At 34.4% G+C, this 22,345-nt stretch overlaps 1 protein-coding gene across 2 annotated transcripts in view; it reads left to right on the top strand.

Moving 5' to 3' along the window:
- Positions 1 to 481: 481 nt before the first annotated feature.
- LOC117108538 (FYVE, RhoGEF and PH domain-containing protein 6-like) overlaps positions 482 to 22,345 on the top strand; it is a 65,029-nt gene continuing 43,165 nt past the window's right edge. The window contains exons 1-5 of one of the 2 annotated variants that reach the window (XM_033250580.1): positions 482 to 618; positions 12,267 to 12,376; positions 16,519 to 16,551; positions 17,353 to 17,388; positions 17,775 to 17,807. In XM_033250580.1, the coding sequence (XP_033106471.1) occupies positions 12,349 to 12,376; positions 16,519 to 16,551; positions 17,353 to 17,388; positions 17,775 to 17,807 (130 nt within the window). In that variant the 5' untranslated portion in view covers positions 482 to 618; positions 12,267 to 12,348. Of the gene's footprint in view, positions 619 to 8,554; positions 8,732 to 12,266; positions 12,377 to 16,518; positions 16,552 to 17,352; positions 17,389 to 17,774; positions 17,808 to 22,345 lie in introns of those variants that run through there. The other variant, XM_033250581.1, reaches the window with a different exon arrangement.

The following is a 22,345-nucleotide window of genomic DNA, read 5'->3' as shown; positions in this document are numbered from 1 at the left end:
CCACCAGCCCCATCCGCCCCCCCCCCCAATTCAAGACTTCTAGATAAGCCACTGCTTTGATGTAATCTATACATCACACTAATCAGACCAACACACATAGATTTGATCGTGAATGGGATATTCAATCATTTTGTGTATTGTATTTTTTGTGGGGTGGGGTGGTGGCATTTAACTTAGGCGGCGCGCGGCGCGCGGGGAATTCTTCCACTCTATGGTTATCTTGTATGTATCTCCTAAAATAAATAAAATTAATTTGGAGATTAGACAAAATATCACAGATTATTCAACGAAGTTTTCGATTAATATGAAATTATATGTTATCAAATTAAATTTTTTTAATATTAGACAAAAAAAAAAAATCGAAATCATAATTTAATCAAAGTCTTTATCTGGCAACAGTTCAAACCAAAGCCGCGATTACGTAATTTTATATTTGCCGCGTTACAAACAGCTGACTTGACGCCAACACACCAAGGAAGAATATCCGCCGTCATTAAACAAACTTTTGTTGACTTTGAATGAGTGACAGAGAGAAGGATGACAGAAGTTATAGGTTTAATAATGGTATATTCTTTTCTATTGATTATACTCGGTTGATTCAAGACAGGATGAATGAAGGTAGTATATATTTATCCACGTATCATAATTTAACTAATTGACAGTGAACTACATTGTCATTATATTGTTGTAATGCCAGCTTCATGTGTTGGCTAGGCTCTCAACCACTGTTGTCACTGAGTGAGCGATGAGATAAACAGTCGTGATAGACCGGGTGAAGTCCGGTTGACAATCGTGTATGAGCTTTTAAAGCTATACACTGCTCCAATGCACTAACATTCTTTATTGCTTATTTGGTTGCCTTAGTATTGGTTTGTAAATGGTAAATTTTACATGACTTTTTCTTCTGGATTCAGTGGATTAAAGTCACTTCACAATCCTCAGCCTCTCTCAACCAAAACACTTTTTTCCAGTCCAAACCACACCACAAACAAAGTCTTTTATTAGGCCTATATTATGTTTGGGCCTTTGGTCGGCCTCTATTCGAGGTTCATCTATTTATCCATTTTGTACATAGGCAAGTTGAGGGGATGAGCGGTAAGGCAGGGGCGCTCCTCACCCAGGGTCAGTGATGGCGCCAGAATCTGCCCAACGGGGGTGGTGGTTAAAAGGCCCCGATGGGGAGGCTGCCTAAAGGGCCACCGGTAGGGGTCCAGGGGGAGAAGCCCCTGGAAGCTACAGATATTTGACGAATTTTGGTGAAATTTTATTAGTTATTTGATAGGCATCAAGCTACCATAATATGACTTGTACCACTTGCGATTAGAGAACAGACGTCAACCGTGTTCTGATTAGCCAAACAGACATGTGACAATGAAAGGTCGAAGGAAGGCGATGTGCTGTGCTGTACTGCTTGTTTGTTTTGACTGGTTTTGATATGAAACTACAGCACAGAAACTGTTCAAAAGCAACAATCATTCATTTAATTTATTTCGCCAATTAAACATTACAAACAATAATATTAATACAAAAGGACAAGACAAACCTTGTCATGCCATAAAAACTTGTTTGTTTTACTGTAATGAACTTATCGTGTCAACAGTAGTTCTTAAACTTAACACGATTTAACAATAAATAAATGAATTACTACTCTTTATTCGTATATTTTTTAACTTAAAAAAAAAAATACACAGGAGAGGAAAAATAGTCTTTCCATGACATGGTTGGTAGAGTACCTAGGCCTAAACGTTTTATGATGGGGTTGCAGATAGATCTTCGACTTGATGATTTAAAAATGATAAATAAAAAAATTTAAAATGATAAATAATCTAGGCCTATCGTACTATATCAACAAAAGCAATCTTTTAAAAATTAATTTATAAAATTAATTTAAATATTATTATTTTTGAAGGAAACATCGTAAATTCCAGTCTAAAGCGCATTTGATTTTAACATTGTTTATAATTTGCGCTATATATTCTCAATTATTAATATTATTATTATTATTATTATTAATATCATCATCATTATTATTTTGCCTGCAAATATTTTTTTAATCACAAAGTCGGAAGATTTTCTCTGCAACCCTATCATAACACGTTTAGGACTCCTGTGATTTATTTAAGAGTGATACCCGGCCTTTATACAGGTTTGTGAAATTGTTGTTGGACTACACGCACTCACCAACCCGTCGCTACGTCATGGAAAGACTGTTTTTCCTCTGCTGTCCAGGGCCACCGAGAGTTGTGCAGGGGGAAAGGTCAAGGGCCACGGAGAACGAGCAGGGGAAAGTTCCCTGTGGCCCAAGCTTACCAGGGGGGCCCATAGAAATTGAAGGTAGCATTTTTTTTTCAATATTTCTTTCAAAAATAATAATTACTATCATGTGCCCTCAAAAATGTCCCCTATGAACCCCTCCAAATTGACAGGGCCTCTAAAAAAATTTGTTGTGCCTTCCACGCAGTTTACTGTTACAGTTTCCCCTCTTGGCAGCGCCCTAATGCTGTCTTATTCTTCTTATAATTGTTCAAAAAAAATAACGATAAAGTTGTAATTTATATTGTTATTAATTAAATACGCGGTAAGTCTAGAACTATTGTTGACACAATAAATAACTATTATACCGCCAAGAAAATGGGAAACGCCAATTGATTCGAGCCGAGAGAGGATGAAGTATAAGTTCATAAACATGTTATGCCTTTTTAATCTTGTTGCATTCGAACCATAGAGATATAATAGCTGTATTGTTCGAACTGATTTTCTGTGCTTGGTTTCCATATCAAAACAAAACAAGCAGCACATGTGTTGCCCTTCGACCTGTCACTGTCACATGTTCGTTTGGCCAATCATAACACGGTTGACGTCTGTTTTCTACTCGCAAGTACTTGTACCATACTTGCGCGAATAAGTGCCCGTTTGAATAACCACCCCTCTCGAATAACCGCCACTCCTAACGTGAAAATTTTCCTAAGCGCCCCGTTTGAATAAGCGCCCCCTCATAAGATTTTCTTTTTAGCAAGTCAATAATCCAATCAATCTTGGGACTGTGGTTGTTGGCATGATTTGAGCTGTAGAGTGGAAACACATTCTTCTTTGGTCAATATCAAAATGAAGATAGGCCTATTACTCTTGGACAGATGAGAGCTCCGATCCCTGGACAGACAGTATATTTCCAACTTTACTCTTTTTGCATATTTGTCTATGCCTAGTCCTACTCCTCTTTTTCTTTTTCCGACTTTTAGCACATTCTCATCTAGTTTATAAGATTAAATACAATGATCCTGCCATCCTGCTAATTTTAATCGGCCGATGGCCAACAAGCTAACCACTAGCATCTGCTATTTTGCTGTTATGTAAATATTCAAGCATTCTTGTCATGAGCCATTTTCTCTGGACGATTATCTTTTCTAACCACCATTCATAATGTCCTTATTTAATCTTTTTTCATTCAAAAAGTGCCTCTTGAATTTAATAATTTCCCATAAGAACCCCGCGATTTTCATCTATTTCCATAAGCGCCCCCTCAATTTACATTACAGTAAATTGTAAGGCCACCAATTTGTGAAAAATTATGAAAACACAAAGTCACCGGGAACGTCACAGTACAAGCTTTTAGTTCAAAGTAAAGTTATAAATTTTAGAAATTTTGCTTAAAATCTGTAAACCAGAGGTTGCTTACCCGATCAAGATGTATTCCAAACATCACGAGGATATCCAAACAAGCATTTGTCATAGTAGAACCATACCTCCATGGTAGAACGTAAACCATTTTTAATAGACCGAATTAGTGATCGACGCTGTTCAGCTATTAGTGGGTATTCGAGTAATTTAAGAAAATAGCCTTTACTAAAATGTCTCATACACGCTTTGTGTGTAAAGTTGAGAGTGATTTAAATTAACAGAAACCATTGTTACATGTTTATGAATGTAACGATTGTGTATGCTAAATGTGAAATATAACGAGAATAAATCGTACTATTTTGGGAATAAAATGTACATTGGTTGTGTCTGCCTGTGTTACAGCACGACGACAGCAGCCATGTATTCACTCACAGTGAATCATGGCGTCGGTCGATGAATGTGCTTGTTGCAAAACTCATGAAATGTGTTGTACTTGCAGATTTCAAGGAGAGCTACAGTAAGTTATTCAAAATTATTGAATAATGTTCCTAAATTCACACCAATAACTTTGGCAGACTGCACGGAGCTGAACGTTTACAGTCAGGCCTCACTCAATCATCATATCCAGCCATGCCGCGTTGTCGTGCAACAAGTGTCAGGGGCTGAGGCCTAGCCTGTAAAAACTCTATACGTATATTTAACTTAATTTTACATGAAAATCAAATCAAACGTCTTCTGATGGTTCTATGAACCTTCCTTAACCTACCAAAAGTATCTTACCCGCATACTTTGTGTTTTTTTGTGCTTGTTTTCCTGCACCATACAAAAACTCGCAATGTTATAGAATAGGACTTTTAGGATTTGTTTAGAATTTTATACCCACCCGGCCAAATTGTGATGACGTCATCTTTCGTCGCTAATTCGGTCTATTAGTCCCATTGAACAGGGGCGGATCCAGAATTTGAATTCTTTTTTTTATTTCAATACATAACATTAATATTCACTGACATTTTAAAAAGTTGTGTCAGAACACTCTTTTGACACTTGACACTGTTCTGGGGTGTGTGGGGGGGGGGAGCCTAGAAATGTGTACTTTCACACCTAACCAAATTGGTGACCCTGACATGATCTACTTTGGTTAGGTGTGAAAGTACACTTACTAATCTGCATTCTTCAAGAGGTATGAGGCCCGTGAGGAGCAAGTAAAATAATTGTATGTATTAAATAATTGGTCTGTCAGTCGTGGGAAGTCTTCTGGCATGTCATTCAATGTCATGAAGTTGGTTGAGCATGTGTTTGTGCGAGGGCCTTGTGTATAATGATCTTAGGTCATTAGTCTCTCCACAGATTGTGGTATGAGCCTTCTGTATACATCTTTCAGAAGGCGTGGGGGGTCCCTGATCCTATGGCTCATTTCAGCTCCTGTAATTGTGGAGTCTATCACCGTGAGCAGCTGTTTACTGTAGCTAGGTAGTCATGGACCATGCCTATATGCAAATCAGCACAATGTGACACTGCAACTTGGAAAAGAACATTGGAAAAAAAAAATATAAATTTAATAACATTATAAACTAAATTCATTTGGTCTGAATTAATTCAGTAAGATGGTAGGCCTACAGTATAGTACAATTAGCTTTGAAACAGAAAGTAAAACAGTTTCATAAAGGGAAACATAAACAAATGCAGGATATAATGAGAAAAAAATGTAACAGTTTATAGTAGTAGTATTAAGGTTAATATACCAATACCACAATTTGTCAGAATTTCCTTTCTTCTCATTCATCCAAGGCTAACTAAACTCTTGCTTGTTTTAAATGGCAGTAAAGCCACAACTTTTGTTGTCCAAGGTGATACATTCTGTTAAAATTACTCATGATTTTGATTAATATTCTGTGATTTTATATTAATGTGATGTCCATAGGATCAATCAAAGTCTGATATTAAATTTAAATCTTATACATTGTTAGGGTAGGCCTGATGGACTCCATTAGCACCAAGATCTACTTGCAACTTTGGAGTAAATAAATTAAATTGAATATTTGAGTTACCTGTCTCTTATACACATCTAGATGTGTATAAGAGACAAGAATATATTTCAGTCTAATGTTAGTGCAAAATATCATTAGGCCTTTGTAATCACCGCACGACGCGCGACTAACATGGCAACTAACACGCGCGTGGGTAAATCGTCACGTACGCTGACGGTTTATGGTATGGTTGCTATGGTTTTTGTGACGTTCAGCGTGTAGGGACGCACGTGCGCCTAGAATGTCGATGCCAGAGTTATAACCTTTGATGTCCCGAGATGTGCGTCCTTTTGTTAAATTACCTTGGTTTTACATTCCTACAGGAATTTTACCTAAATATAAAAATACAATATAGTACAGGTAGTATCAAATTAAGTTAAGTTGCCATCATGGTTGGTTCTAGGACTTACTCGCTTTTTATTGCACTTATTGTGCGCCATACCAAATTTAATTGGCATACCCTACTATTTTTTTTTTTTTTTCAGATTAGATATATCTCTAAATTAACTTACTCATTGATGGCGGTGTCCAGAATGAGAAAAGAAATAATAAGGGACTTGTGGCAAGCATAGTTTGGTTTTAAATGTCCAAAATAGGACCAAGTCTCTGTTCCATTCCTGAGAAATATGTGTTTCTATGGTGAAGCTTCTGTTGTCTTGACTCAAAACATAGTCAGTTTGATGTTTTCAGGTAATTTAAGTTTTATCAACTGCTGTTTCTTTTTCTCAGGTGCCTGAGTTTTTATTTGATTTAGTGTTAATTAAATTGTGTATGTACTGTATACTGTATAAGTAGTTTTGTCTCTATAGTACTTTGTGTTCGGAATGCAAGAAAGTAAATAATTGTTTGTTTATGTAATGATGGAGCTGTAACTTGTTAGTTAAAGCCCCATTCCTGGCAAAATTTCAGTTTTTAAGAAAAATCTAATTTTTGTATAATGTTATAAAGATTTATAAATATAATGCGGAATTGCTAGTTTAATTGAATTTAGATATTCCTAAGAATGAAAAAAATGTAAAATAAGACTGAAATTTGATATTTTGTGTTCCACACAATGCGAAGTACAAAAACTAATCTCATTAGAGAGGGCGCACTTTATTGACTGTATAAAGTATACATAAAAGCAAGAGTATTCCATTGGATGCGATCTCTGAATTTGCCTAGTAACGATGAATTCGTGGAGAAAATGGTAATATTTTATGAGAAATAGTCTGTATTTCTCATTTTTTTAATTCTTTTGCGTAAAACTAAAATTCATGCCAATATTTTTCCATGATTTATAATAATTGGAGTAATGCAAATGCATATTTTTTTTAAAAAAGTCAGTTTTTAGTGAAATTTTGCCGGGAATGGGGCTTTAAGATTCTTATTCCAATTCTAGGGTCCCGGTTTTAAACCCTGTCACTGCAGGATTTTTTCTCACAACTGAAAACAACTATTGAATTCCGACATGATGGCGTGCATTTTGATACTTGGAGTATGTATTTTACTATCTTATCTGACAATTACTATCTTATCTGACAATTACTGTAGTTTAAATAAAGCATTAATCCTTCCTGTAAGTGGCAAGTGTACGTGCTGTTGGATGTGATTGTGAAGGAAATAAAAAATATATAAAAAGCACAACCTATAATGGTAATAACAGATATTACTGTATCGATCGACATAATTAGTTTTTATTAAAATCAAGGGAAATTTTTTTTTTGTCAAGGTTCATGTGTGTAAGTTAGATGTGAACATAAGTGTGGAAATAATGTCACATGTTTTGAAAAGAACCTGTTTCAATGGTAGAAAGAATGTTCATGATAACGACATAATAAACATGGAGATGTAAACAAAATTTTTGCTTTGTGTTTCGATTGTTTTTTTACATGTAAACATTGTTTCTCTCTTTTGTTTCCTTAGTTTTTACATTCAGTGTAAAATGTTAAGTGTAATGTATAGTGCCTTAATCTAGGATTACAAGAAATTGGTTTGTTATTAGGTTGTGGAGGTGATCAGGGTGGCGGCAAATATTGTGTATGATTGTATTCTCTTTTAATTACTGCATAGTGTTACCACAGACAGGTAATAAGATTTTTGCTAGAGATTTGTAAGTTATCTGTGCTACGTCATAGATTTTTTCATTTGTAGTTATGCTGATCCATTCAGCATTCTTTTCTGAAACCATGATTCTTTTGCTTTTTTTAGCTTTCTTCCAACCTGCTGTGTCTAGGACATTAATCAGTAGTAGTCCCTGTTTCTATTTTTATATTCTGTAATACAAAATTGCTCTTTCTCCATCATTCGAGTTTCGCATAAGCATTTCTACTTTTCATTTCCCTCTCTGTATTATTATTAACTTTTTATTGCATGTAACGTAATGACATCACATAAAATCAACTGCGCATGCGAGAACTTAACGTTGACATGGATTTTAGGATGCAATGCCTCGTTGTGCAAAGGACGTAGGATGGTCACGCATGAATGTTATAGTGTCGAACTTGTTCAACTTAATAGGGATGGCCAATAAACTTGTTAGTTTATAAACTATTTCTATGAATAGTACTATACAGTATGTTTATTTTTTTTTAAATTGCATTGTTTTTCAGAACAATTAATTACTGTATAAACCTATGAAAATATGAAATCTAAGTATTATCTATGTGCAATATAGGCTTGATCAGCATTGTGGTTTCAATTTCACAATGCTTTTACTAATTTCGATGAACTTTCAGATCTTTATTTTTTAATAAATAACTCCCTATCTGATTCCACTTATTCTGCATACACTAATACAACACTATAGCTTTGGATATAGTGACGGATGTACTGATGGCAGGAAGGAAGTAATTCACAATCGCAAAAGAGGAATCCAAGACAGTTGACGGCCTGCCAGTGTCATCTGCAATGGAGTTACAGTGTATGGTCTATGTGTTTGTGTGCTTATCAAGCAGCTTTAGTAAATATCAATGATTTTATCTTGTCAAGAATGCAAGTTGCAATGCCTCATAACCTGGATTAATAAGGCTTCAGATTCCTGAGTGATGTCAAAAGTTTTATAAATTGGTTTAATTATATAAGTTTTCCAGGCTCACCTCCTACCGGTATGTCACTATCCTTGATACTAATTATTACTAAATTTCAAACCGTTAAAATAACTTAACTGTACAGCAGAGAAATTGAATTGCAATGTTAATAATTGTTTAAATCAGTGACCATATAACACGCTCATTACCTAAACAAAGTGAAGACTTGATGGTAGTAAACCTCGACCAATCTGAATGATACTTAGGGAATTCAATATATTTAAAAAATAAAATAGGGTATTCAGTATGACTGATACATTTTTTTTTAGGCAGGATATACAGTCAGTGGAGTATTGCTCTGACCATCTCACAGGCAAACATGGTGAAAGAAAAAAATAAATATAATATTATTCTGATTTTTATGATGACTTAAAAAACAACAGATTCTGAAATGTTAATAATTGCTTAGATTAAAAAATAATTTGTAGTTTTCTGAACAGACTGTCAATAATAAACTAAGATTAATTGATATTTAACTGGTGTTTTGTAGCACATTACTGTAGGTTATTAGTTAATAACATTGTAAACGATGAAATAAATAACAATCGCTCCAAACAAACACTTTGTGCCTCATGAAAATTATCAACCATCATCCAACGGTCACACTTTCACATGCTTTTCCAGCCCTGGCTTTACGGTATTCATCGAGTAAACACAGTACAGAGGTTTATGTGTTGGTAGAAACAAAACCACTACTATCCTTTTCATGGTCTGCTGTGTGTATGCTATTATGAAGCTTTTCATTATAATTTGATTATAACAATGGTATCCATTATATGACTGAAAAAAAGAAGAAAAATACTTTCTGTCAGTGGTGACTCTACAGTACTTGTACCTCCAGTAATTTTAGAATTTAATTTTTAAGTTTAGGCCATATTTAAAGAACTATTATTGGTTTATCACCCTATCTAGATTGCAAAAGTGATGAGGGAGGGAGGCTTTTTTTTAAATTTTGTATTTTGAAATGAAATGAAAATGAAAAAATAAAATGAAAAAATTATTTAAATATTTAAAAAAAAACATTTTCAGTATCATAGAAGACATGCACATAAGGGTCTTAGGCCTTAGGCCTAGTTTTTAGGTTTAGGCATGAAGTGTTAGGTACAGTAGTGTTATTTTAAAAATATAATTTAGCAAAAAAAAATCTGTTTATTTTTTTAAAATGAAACAGTTTGGGAAGAGGCGCATGACATGTTAATCTTGGTCAGTTTGTAAACATTTAATCAGTCATGTGAAAGTGATGTAGTCTATTGTTTTTTATTTTGATTCTTTGTTTTGGAAACCAATGTGAATAATTTTACTGATATGAAGCTTCTACTTTGGGTTATTGACCTTTTCTATTGCCAGTGTACAGTAGGCTACAGTCACACTAGAGTCTCAAGCCTGGCTTGACTCACTGCGGGTGAGATTTTCGTAATGTGACCGCACCTGGATCGACTCGCGCCTGGCGTGACCTCGATCTCAACCTACCTATCTCGATCCCGGCTCAGTAGCCTGGCGTGACCAGGATTGACATTTCCTCGGCTGTCGACCAATCACAGTCGATGACGCCGTTGCGTTTAGAAGAAGAAACCCACGGCAATCATCAGTTGTCATTTATAAATGCACAATTATCAATCCGAAAACAGCATCGCCATTACATCCGAGCCTAGGCCTACAGTAGATCATCTAGATTTGCGCGCGGGGCCGGTATTTTGATTGTGGTGGCGCTCTAAATTCCTGTTTCGACTTTCCTAATTTGGAGGTCAATCCAACTAAATTCAGGTAGTGTGACTGATAGAGAATTTCGAGCCTGGCTTGAAATCTCACCCGCGGTGAGTCAAGCCAGGCTTGAGACTCTAGTGTGACCGTAGCTGTAGGCCAGTATGCTTGTATTGATAGGTACCTAATACTTTACCAGATACAGTGTAGGGTGGGGGTAGGGTGGGGAGAAGTACACACAAAGTGTCATTGAATTTACAGTGTTTTTATTTGCTTAGGTTAAGTATTTTAAAATCTATATAGGCAACACTTTGTTAGTTTGTCTTTGTTGTCTGTTTGATGTTGTTAAAGTTCAAATAATCGGAGGTGGTTTGCCAAAGGCTAGGGAGACCTCAGAAAGAGGAACTCTTAACTCATATGTTTGTGGTGACGTAATGTTGTCTCAAATTCCCATCTGAGTTAACAAAACAATGAAAACTAACTGATGTTTTCTTTGAAATTATCATCTTCATGCCACCTTAACAAGGTCAATATTCAATCTCATGGGTGTACAGAACTACTTTTCAACTCTTATTTCGGGTTAATATTTATACAAAAAATACATCAATAAAAGCAAAGAGAGTGCTGCCAACGCAGGCTGACCAAAAGTACACAAACATGCCTCTGTCTGTACCAAGATATTCTAAATGAAAATGTTCTCTACAAAAATATTTTATATGAAGAAATAATGGAAAATACTTTACAATACAGTACTACTCATTTTAATAACTTACCGTTGACCATCATTCAAGTACCTCCTTTAAACTCATTCAATTCACCGTTCATCATTTCCTGCGAAGGTTTCTTTTCACTTGGTAGGATATGATCAACATTGCCCTCAAATACTGTATATTGTATACCTCTTATTTTCATTGATTACTTCACATAATTTTATAAATCAAAATCATTTCAAAACATTTTTAATTTTTTTAAAATTTATTTTCAATTGTATTGCAGTATTTTGGCTTTCCATTTGGTCAAATTAAAAATAAAAAACAATGGATTGCTCAAGAGGTGTACACAGTATGGTGGTTTTTTTAACCCTGCCACCGCAAGTAGTCCGCACAAGTAGACAGTGAAGTCCTCAGACTAATACTGTACTACCAGGAAATTGTGGCTTGTGTTATTGCTCAGAATACTCGTATCAGTATCTTACATCAGTATTTTCTTTGTTGATATTAACAGAGTCCAAATTTTATACAATGGCTTCGTTTTATTTTATATTGGACACACCAAGGAGGTGTACTGTAAATTATAACTTCTTGCACATCATGTGACAAATTCTATAATGTTCCAGGAAGTGATTAGCACATTTTGTGCTCCTGGGTAGCGGGAGACAGTTATAGATAAAGTGATTTTTTTAAAGAACATAAGTGAAATGCACATCAGGGATTGAACCCCAAACCCGAAGGTTAAGAAGCTAAATCGCAACCGCAGCACCAAACCTCTCGTAACTGTACACATAGTGAAAGCACATTAGCAGTATGTAGTGTGTTAAAACAAGAAGGCACTGCAATTAATGTATATTGGTGGAATTATGTTTTACAAAGATGAGTCTAAATATCGATCAATTATTTACTCACTGAAAAAATAAATGGGATTTACCCCGTTCCACCAGGTGTTTAAATTCCGTGTATTCTGTAATATGAAATTTGTTTGTATTTTATGAACCAATTTAATTTAATCACTCAATCAGTCATGGATTTATTTTGATTGTGTAATCATCCTGCAAATAATTATAATTTTCTTATTGATAGGGTGTGTACTGTAGATTATAAATATACATATTTTCTTGTTTTACTTTTTAATTTAGTTCTGCAGCACTAAAATATAGGTTTGTAAAGGAGCACTTGTTTTCCACACATGGTGTATATGGGAAGGACACATCCAGGTTCATGATTGGTGTCACCATGGCCGATATAGGTTAGTAAAACTTATATTTATGTTTATTTTCATATTGGGAATATCTACCGGGAAGTACCTTAATGTATTTTGATCATAGTGTACTTTTGTCCTGTCCTTTTCTATAATAATCGTAGTCTCCTTTTATTCTCCATTATCTTGTTCTGGTCATCATAATCTAACATTGCCATGTGTTAAATATTACCCTTCATCATCCACCTTACCATCATTCTAATTTACATTATATTCCTCTTACTTGAGGACCCTATCCTTTGATATGCATTGAAATTTTAAAAATTTAGTGGCGAAAATGAGTGCTTCCTACTGGATGCGTACCTGGTCTTACTACCCCACCACCCTTCTTCATACTTGTGTATCACTTTACCTCATTATCCTTTGTCACTACCTTTCCTAGTCCTATTTTATTATCACTTTATTCCTTCCATTGTGATTGCCTAATTCTATCATAGATATCCTTATTCATTGATCTTATTATTATCATTATCATTATTATTATTATTATTATTATTATTTACGCTCCCCCCTTTATTTCTTCCCTGCCTCCTCCGTATTTCTCTTTCCTCTCCATAAACTCTTCTGGTAATCCATACCATCTTAGATTGGTTTATATTGGTTTTTGATTAGTTTTTTAATTTTCCAAGGGTTGCATTTTCCCTCTTATTTTTATTCCTATTTCCTTCCATGTTTTTCACATTAAGGATTACCGAATAAGTGATTTCTCAAGATTGCTGATCCAATATAAGTTACCACCAGATGGTTTAGCAATTTGACATTATCCCTGCTGTCTTGTGCCAAAATGTTATAACCATTATCACTCAGAAATGGAAAGTGTTCTAGTTGACATCTATCCAATGTATAGTCCTTCTGAACAACATGACCACTTAAGGCTGGGTGAGGGTCCTGGAGTTAAAACCCTATTGGTGTTGAAAGAGAGAGTTGTTATCAGTTAAGATGGTAAAAAAATATGCTACTGTATGAAACCACATCGGTAAACTACAATCATATTATCTGTGATTTATTTTATTTTGTTTTATTTATTTCCAGGCAAAATCAGTACAAAATACAATAAAAATTAAGAAAACAAAAACAAAAACCTGAGGATTACCTAAAAGTGAACTTATAATTGCTATCTAAAGGGTTCTCCAGTGAACATTAAAGAAGCAGACATTAACATTTTCAGTCTGACAACCTCAAGTGGCAATAGGTGACAGGGGTCCATGCTTGTCCAATAATAGGGACATTTTTTCTGATGCCTCGCTGGTGCCATTACCAAAGATTAGCAAATTCCCTCTACATGATGTTAAATTTTAGAGGGATTAATCTAGGCTGTAGGATGGTTATTAAGCAATGAACAGTTTTCAAGTAAAGTTCAAAAAGGATGAAGTCTAGACTAATATGACAATGTTGCTATAATTATTCAGTGATTATTCACATATATTTGAATTTGAACTGCAGCAAATCACAAAATGGGCTTCCAATCTAATACCAAACATAGCTAGGTCCAAGCCACTTTTACTCATGGCATTGTTGGCGCTGTATAACTAGGTCGAAACATGGCCTACAATATTTCAGCGCCTATGGTAGCCTACACAGGATCACTACAACAGGTGGGGAAATGATACTGTCCAGTGAGAACCAGTTCACACGTACACAGCAAAAGGTGGGCTAATGATACCATTCAGTGAGAACTTCACATGATCACTTTCCAAGTTGGGGTAATGATATTTGGCAGTGAGATCCCCTTCACACGAACATAGCAAAATCTGGGGTAATGATAGCGGCCAGTGAGAACCCCTTCAAACCAACACCGCAAAAGGTAGAGTAATGATACCGGGCAGTGAGATCCCCTCACATGATCACAGCAAAAGCTGGGGTAATGATACCGGCCAGTGAGAACCCCTTCACATGATCACAGCTAAAGCTGGGGTAATGATACCGGCCAGTGAGAACCCCTTTGCATGATCACTTTCCAATTTGGGGTAATGATATTTGGCAGTAAGATCCCCTCATATGATCACAGCAAAAGCTGGGGTAATGATACCGGCCAGTGTAAAAATCTTCCAGATAGTCAAGGTATATTTTTAGTTGAAGGAAATAGGATGTAAGATAAGGAAATGAAAAAAAAACCAACCCCAATTAATTGAAGCACGTTCTGAGATCACATGGTGCTGATGGGAAATGACACAGGTGGGAAATAAAATGATTCTTACATTCATACCTTGATTTCCCAGCAGGTAAATTGGTACCTGGGTACTATTACAGGTCCTATACAATGCACATTGGTAATTCCTCATTCAAATGCTATTTTTAGTAACATGAGTCATGGGTTACGCATCTGGAAATAAGTGGTTACTTTACTTGTACATTAAGTACAATAGCCTCTATAGACTTGCTGTAGTTGCTGACTCATAGAATCATTGTTGAATGAAGTTGATCATACTGTATTTTGACAGTTGACAAAACAATGAATAAAAGTAATGAATAAGTAGTAGAATAACTGTAATGATTTGGATGTGTTGCAATTTCTAGACATGTCATGCAGAAAAAATCCTGGTAGGGCCTATTCTATTCTGTATTTTGTTAAAAACGTTATTTCAACTTATTTAATATTTAGACAAAAATGTAGGACATACATCAACTATTATTATACTGTTGCCAACCAGTGTCGATAATAGCTTGAGTAAAATTCGCATTTCAAAGTGATTTCGAGTGTTTGTCTAATGTAACATTAATTTGATTAATAGTTAAAGTAATTGGCATCAGGCTTGATCTAAATTATTTAAAAACTGTGAATCTTATATGCCAGTTGTCTGTGGTGCAATAAGTGATTCTTCAAAACCCATACCATATTCACCAATGTGATCCTCCATTAGTATACATCCCAGCTCCAGGTAACTGAGATGGAAATATGATTTACCGAATTCATTCAAAATGATTAAAACAGTTAACAAGTAGTGCTTTGAGGTGGAGTACAAAAATTAAGTGACAGCAGTGCAACAGGACTACAATATATTGTATGGTGTGAAGTGCTTTAGTGGTCTTGTTGTCATAATGCACTATATATGATTAACATGTTAATGTATTGTTAATTGAATACAACAGCTTAAAATTTTATTGAATACAGCAAATGTATTTTCGCGGCTCTAAAATGGCGGATGTTTACCCATGTAGTCTGCAGTGTTCACACTGTTGTGTACATAGTATGCAATGGTTGAGTTAATAATGACTGCTGATGTTGAATATTGATTGATCAATTTGTGATAAATCATTTTACAACATTTTTGATGTCCTACTATATGCAACATTCATGTTTTTATCTCACTTCTATCAATATGGATTTGTTTGCACTGTCTGCTGGATTAGATACAGTAAAGTATTTCAGGTTTGTAAACTCTCAATTACCTGAATGTATGTATGGTTATATGGTAAATAAATTGCATTATAGTGTCCTATTTTATTTCAGTATTGCAATTGAATTCTTTTTTTAATTTGCTTGCAATTTTCAATGATTGTTTTTGTTTTATAGCATGTCGTAGCTTGTGCTTTTATTTACATTGTGTACAGTATGTGCATATGACATTTTGTTTCATTCACAGTCATGTTACATGGATAGTGAGTGTTGTTAAGCTTTGGTTGTACTTTAATTAAAGAGCTCTTGTAATTAGCTGAAATAGAGAAGTGTAAAATTACAAACTATGGGAAGTTATTGTCCCAAGAAATTACTTAGAAAAAAAAAATTGAATTTAAACTAAGTATGCAATGCTACATGTAATTGATTGTCAATCCCTGAAAATTATTCTGTGAACTGAAGGATTCCCTAGGTATAAGATCCTCCCTCCCTCCCATGAACAAGATTGGGCTGATTTTGGTGGTGGGGTTTTTATTGTTGTCAATTTTTCATGATACAGTACAAAACATCTGTACCAAAAATATCTATCCTTCACTGGACATCCTTTATTCCATTTATTGAAAGTCCAGGAATTAACAAATCTTATTACTTATACCATTCCCAATGGTATCCTAGTTCTTGTAAATCTAATTTTTTTTTTTAAACTGCTCATTTATGGAGTTTTAAATACAACACATGTGCTCTCACTATCGCCTTTTTATTACTAAATTTGTTAATTGTTTATATTTTCTAGCTTTGGACAGTAAAATTACGGAACATATTCAAGGTAAGTTTGACATACAGTACAGTTTGTGAGGAATTGATTCTTTAGTAGTGTTTTGGTGATAAGAAAAGTCAAGGCATGTTGGATAATATGTTTGCCTTACTCTTTATTTCAGTAAACACTGCAATTTTAAAAGAAAATAAAATAGTAAGTGCCACAGCGGTGAGACCCCCCCCCCCATTATTCTAGAGTGACGCTAATTTATGAGTGGGCTTATTCGAGAGGGGTACTTATGCAGAGAGCAGTTCAGATTAATCGTTTATTGTATATCCTACCAAGAAGTAAATATTCTTTACCATGTTAAACTATTTATAAATCTTATACCCTATTCAGACTACACTCTCTTGCGATCGGTTGCGATGTAATCGGGGGTAATCCAAAACTGATTACTCCCGATCGCAATCAACGAACGCATTCTGACCAACATAAACAAACTTTACATTCTAGGGCCTAGGCCTCCGGTGTCTAGGCCTATGTTGCCTGACCTCAGCCAAACAGTGCCTGTTGCGATCAGATTCCGTGGTAATCGGGAGTAATAAAGATTGTAGTACCCAATCGCAACGGGTAACAATTGCGATATCGATTACATATTGCCTACTATTGGTGAGCTTTCACGATTTAACTTTGCGATTGGGTGCGATTTGGTGTCGCAATTGCTACAACTGATCACAATGTGATACTAGTCTGAATGGGGTATTAATGGAGATAAGAAAAGGTGAGGAATCGGTAGTGTTCACAGAAGCCACTATATAATTTGTTGATTTTGTTCATATTATAAATAAAAATTTTTGTGTCGTTTCATAGGTTGTGAAATTGAAAGTAATGATCATCTTGAAGAAGGTAAGAGTCCTCTAATATCTTACAGTTTAAATCTATTCGTTTTCAATCACATTTTTTATTTATTAATTAGAATTGTAATGTATGACAAGCTACAGGGATACGTGCTTCATTACATGAACATCCATGCTATTGTATTTGAGTGAAATATGTAATAATACAAATAATAATAATAGTGAAACAAATATTTCATACCATGATGCTTTAATACAGATATTAAAGGTTAAAGGTTAAAGGTTGTTCTTAATTTTCATACCATGAAAATTGATTACATGGAGTGGGTATGCTTTTCCTGTGAATTATAAAAGGATCGAGTAATTCTATTTCACTTATTTCAATTATAAGTATTTATCAATTTAATTTATTAATTTTGTTTGTTATTTTTTCAGAGCTTAGTAAAGAAGAAACAAAAACTCAAGACAGTAAGTTGTATTATTTATTATTTATGCTTAGAAATATCAACATTAAATGCTAAGTATTATCATGCTACAACTTAAATTATGCTAACATTGTTTACATTATTAATTTAGTATAAAAGCAAAAACAAAGGAGGACTTTGATATACTGTAATGCATTGCAAAAGAGGAAATAGCTTAAGTTCAAAATAAACACACTAAGCAAGTGCTGTAATTTGTTTTTTAATGAGTCACAATTATTTAGTTCATTGATAAACTGCCAAAAAAAATAATAATAGAGGGCAGTCTTGTTGAGATCCTACCACATGGTCATGTAAAGAAAGCAGTGTTGTGATGTTAACAGTTTAGTAATCAGATTGACAAAATGCTTTATTGTTTAATAGTGAGGAAGAAATAAAGATATCTTATGAGATTTCTTGGCGATGGTGGACATTGTAAAAATAAACAAAAGAAAATTTCTTTAATTTTTGTCATAGTGGCAAGTTGGTAAAAAAGATCATTTTTATATACTGTATAATATTTGAATTCATTGTATTTAGCTAAATATAATTTTTTATTCATAAGGCAAGACTTTTTTTATTCCTTGTTTAGTGAACCCACCACCCGTCAATAATGATGATTTCAAATAAAAATATAATTTTATTTTTTGCCAATTAGCGCACAAGCCACCACGAAAAAGTGGAAATTTCAGAAAAAAAAATTTTATTACGCCTGCAGCTGCCTTAAAATCTCTAAAAATAAGATATGTATATTTTTTCCTAATTATACAATTTTTAAGCATTTAACCATCCCATTACTACACTGTTTACATTCAACAATAAAATTTTATTTTTATTTTCTCCTAAGTCTGAATGTTTTTGGCAAAACTATTTGCTAAAATAAGAAAACAAAATTTTATGTTTATTTTGTTTCCGCCCTCCTCTGACGATCTTAAAAAAAATTATTTTACGAAGCAAGGTATAAAAAAAATAGTCTCGCCTAATGTAGTGAGAGAGACATGCAATCCTTAGATGTCCCCTGTAATACAAGGAACAACCATGGAACTGTTATCAACTGTGTACTGGAAAACACCATTTACATCATTGACAATAACACATTGTGTAATCATCACAGAACAATGTCTGAACCTAATACCAACAGCTAATGACCTTAAAGGTCGCTTAGTCCAACTGCTCAAATTTAGCATAGTGATAATTTACAATTGACTATTTAATAGAATGCTTATCTCAATATTTTAGATAATAAAAATAGCACATTGAAAATCTACAATCATATTAAAATATTAAGAAGTAGACATACTAAATGTGTTATGTTTTCAGGGAAGCTTCTCTGTTAGGCAGATTAAGAGGAATTTTTATATTTGCTCTTTTAATTCAATTGAAAGTTTCCTTATTCATCTTCCTGTACCAGGTGCCAATCATCTAAACATTCCATAATTATAATAATGAAGATTGCCCTTACTACCAGATGTTGCTGTTTGTTTGCATGGTTGTTATAGAAACAAAACCAGTAATAAATTTAAATATGCCAATATTGGCAGTAAACATCAGCTAAAACTTGAAGGTTAAGATCTTCCAGTCCTAGTGTCATGGTTTAAAATGTAATTTTGAAAAACTAAAACAATTTAATTTTACCAATCTTGATAGAATGAGAGCAAAGCATTTATTATGCACCATTTCTATACATGTCAAGGCTCACGCATTCAGCGTGAGACTCGCGCATTCGAAGTTTCTCTCACGCTTTCATGCTTAAGGCCAAAAATCTTGCGCATTAAATGTAGTACAGTATTGCCTATAATAAAGAATATGTATAATTTGTAGCTCTCTCGCTAAATATTCATCATCTACTGTACTTAAAATAGATTTGGTTTGGTTTTGTTATTAAACACATCCGAATACAAATTTCTTTCAATCAATTTCACAACAACCAACCAACCAGCACATTTGTTTGATCCCTTTTCAGAAATGTAAAAAAAAGGCCAAATCATAAACATGGGTCTATAACAAAGAGCACAGCCAGCTTAAACTAACAATGTTTTAGAGATAGTACATTTTTTTTAGATTATCATATAATTTGAGATTTTTTAATGGTATCTCATGTATTCTTTAGTTGATAAATTTTGATAAAGGTTGCTAAAAATTCAAAAATTTCTCTTACTAGTTTTTCTATCAGATCAGATCAAACTAGCAGCATCAACAGAATCCAAGAATACGCTGCCAGCTGCCTATGCGTGCTGCTTATGTCAGTTGGAGGTTCGTGAACGACAGAAAACATGCATTCTCAAAATAAAAAATGCTGATTCTTAAAAGATTTGTAGTTGAAAAAATACAACCCTAAAGGTGGCAAAGAATGCAAAGGGAAAAACACATTTCAGGAGTGGGGGTGGGGGAGATGGGGGATTTCCCAGGAACACCCTAGGGAGAGGGGTTTTTAGAACACAAGTCTCGCGCCTACTGTAGTGCATGCGCAGATCAGTGACCAACTAGTGCGATAAGCAAACACGACAGGCAGGGTTATAGCTGTATAAAACTAAGGGTGGGTGATAACCAATTTAAGAGTGGGTGGGTGATAACATTAATAAACTCTAAATAATAAGAATGAATTTAAAAGGATAGAAAAGTGGGTTAGTAAAGGTGGGTGGAAGGCCATGAAATTAGCTTTAGACTGGGTTGAAAACTTCAAGGCTGGTGGCCCCGCCTTCATCCGCCGACCATAACTACATCCCTGACAGGGACTTTTGCAGTGAGAGAGTTTTCATGATTTTACATAAATTTTTAATTTAATAAATTTTTTAACATACATGGCAAGTCTAACGCAACAAACTTTAGTCGAACTTCTTAACTAGAAATTCATTTAGTCCTAGTTGCAACTTAAACTTAAATTTGTATTCATAAACAATGTAGTCGAAGTTCTAACTACGATTAAATCAAGTCCTAGTTATAGTTCAGCTGAAGACGGCTAACTAATGAAAAGAGATCATTTTATCAGCAGACGAAATTTTCAGAGATCCGGTAACACGAATGAATATTAAGCTGCTGTCTGCCCTTTAAAAACATATTTCCTTATAATTCATAATAGATAATCATTAGCTTAATTAATTTTCTATAATAATAACTATATTAATCGTTAACATATAACTATAGAGAATTTGAACACTCACTGGAAATTTGCTTTCTTTTGAGAACTATTATAGTTGAGCCCAATTGGGCGGCACTATCTTTGTAGTTGTTATGGTGAAGCTACGTGACCGCAACGCGAGGGGATTCGTGCAAATCAGGAACTATTGCATGTGGCTAGTAAAACATAATTTCACCTTTTGGAAGCTAAGCTTGAAGTCTCTTTTGTTTAACATACCGAAGATATATCAGACCTATATATACAATCGTTTGTATTCGTTTCACTTTATCGTGAGTTACAAAAAAGCATTTCTAGCCATGGTGTCTTCCTCTGGACAGGAAAGTTAGTCGGTCTTAACCCTTTCACTGCTGTAGGTATACGCACCCCCTGTGCTGGGACTTTTTTTAACGAAAAAAGTTAATTTTTAAAATAATTCAAAAAAAATACTAAAAGAGGTTATTTCGAAATTCTTTTTGTGTGTTGTGGCAAGCAATAGGTTGGCCTACGCGAGGAACATTGATATTTGGTATTTTGCATAATTAGGTAGTCATGTGACCTCAAAGTCGCAATTTTGAATTTCTGTTTTTTCTCAAATTTTGATAAAAAACCCAATTTTTCCCAATGAAATTTTTATGGAATGTTTTTTTTTTTAAAATTTATAATGATGCAGACACACAAGGTGGATAAAAACACAAAAAAAATGAGTTAGTTTGATCGTTTTATTCCAAAACCGCAAATAATCAAAGTTTTTCTTCAAAATTGTGAAAATATAAAATTTTGCAGAAAATCACTGTTAGATGTACTTTTTGGCATACGTTTTTATTTGTGCTTTATATAATCCAGGTAGTAAATATAAATGCATCGTTGCAAACATCATACGGTTACTTTATTTTAGAACTATAAAAATTAGCCTGTTCTATTGTGTGAAATGTGGAAAGGAAATCTGCAGACAAGGCATTGCCACCTTGACCCTGTGCAAGGCTTCCCAAATTGAGAGAATCATTGTTTTCGTCCTTAGAATCACTGTCGTCACTATCATAGTCGACTGGGGGAAAAGAAATGCAAGAATCATCCAATTCAAAGTTATCTTCACTATCCGTATCTGCAAAGATCTGGTCCATAGCTTTGTCGACATTGTACCATCTGTTTTGAGGCCGTGCACCCGCCATTTTGTGCCTAACCACTCGAAAACACTTTTTTCCGATAAAAGGTTAATTATAGTTCATATAAAAAAACTATAGAGGGCGCAGAACCTCTTCCTGATTTTTAACAATATTTTTTCTACATACCCGGTAGTACTGGGTATGCGCAATTCAACAATATGTGTTTATACCCGGTATTACCGGGTACACGCAGTGAAAGGGTTAAGCCCAATAGGCTGATAAACCAGATGCTGCCATATATCTGAGCTTTTGTTTGTTGTTCAC

The sequence above is a fragment of the Anneissia japonica genome, unplaced genomic scaffold (assembly GCF_011630105.1).
Source record: "Anneissia japonica isolate Jap-2015-1 unplaced genomic scaffold, ASM1163010v1 scaffold287727_len1644234_cov201, whole genome shotgun sequence".
Classification (NCBI taxonomy): Eukaryota; Metazoa; Echinodermata; class Crinoidea; order Comatulida; family Comatulidae; genus Anneissia; species Anneissia japonica.
This window is presented reverse-complemented; position numbering and strand designations above follow the sequence as displayed.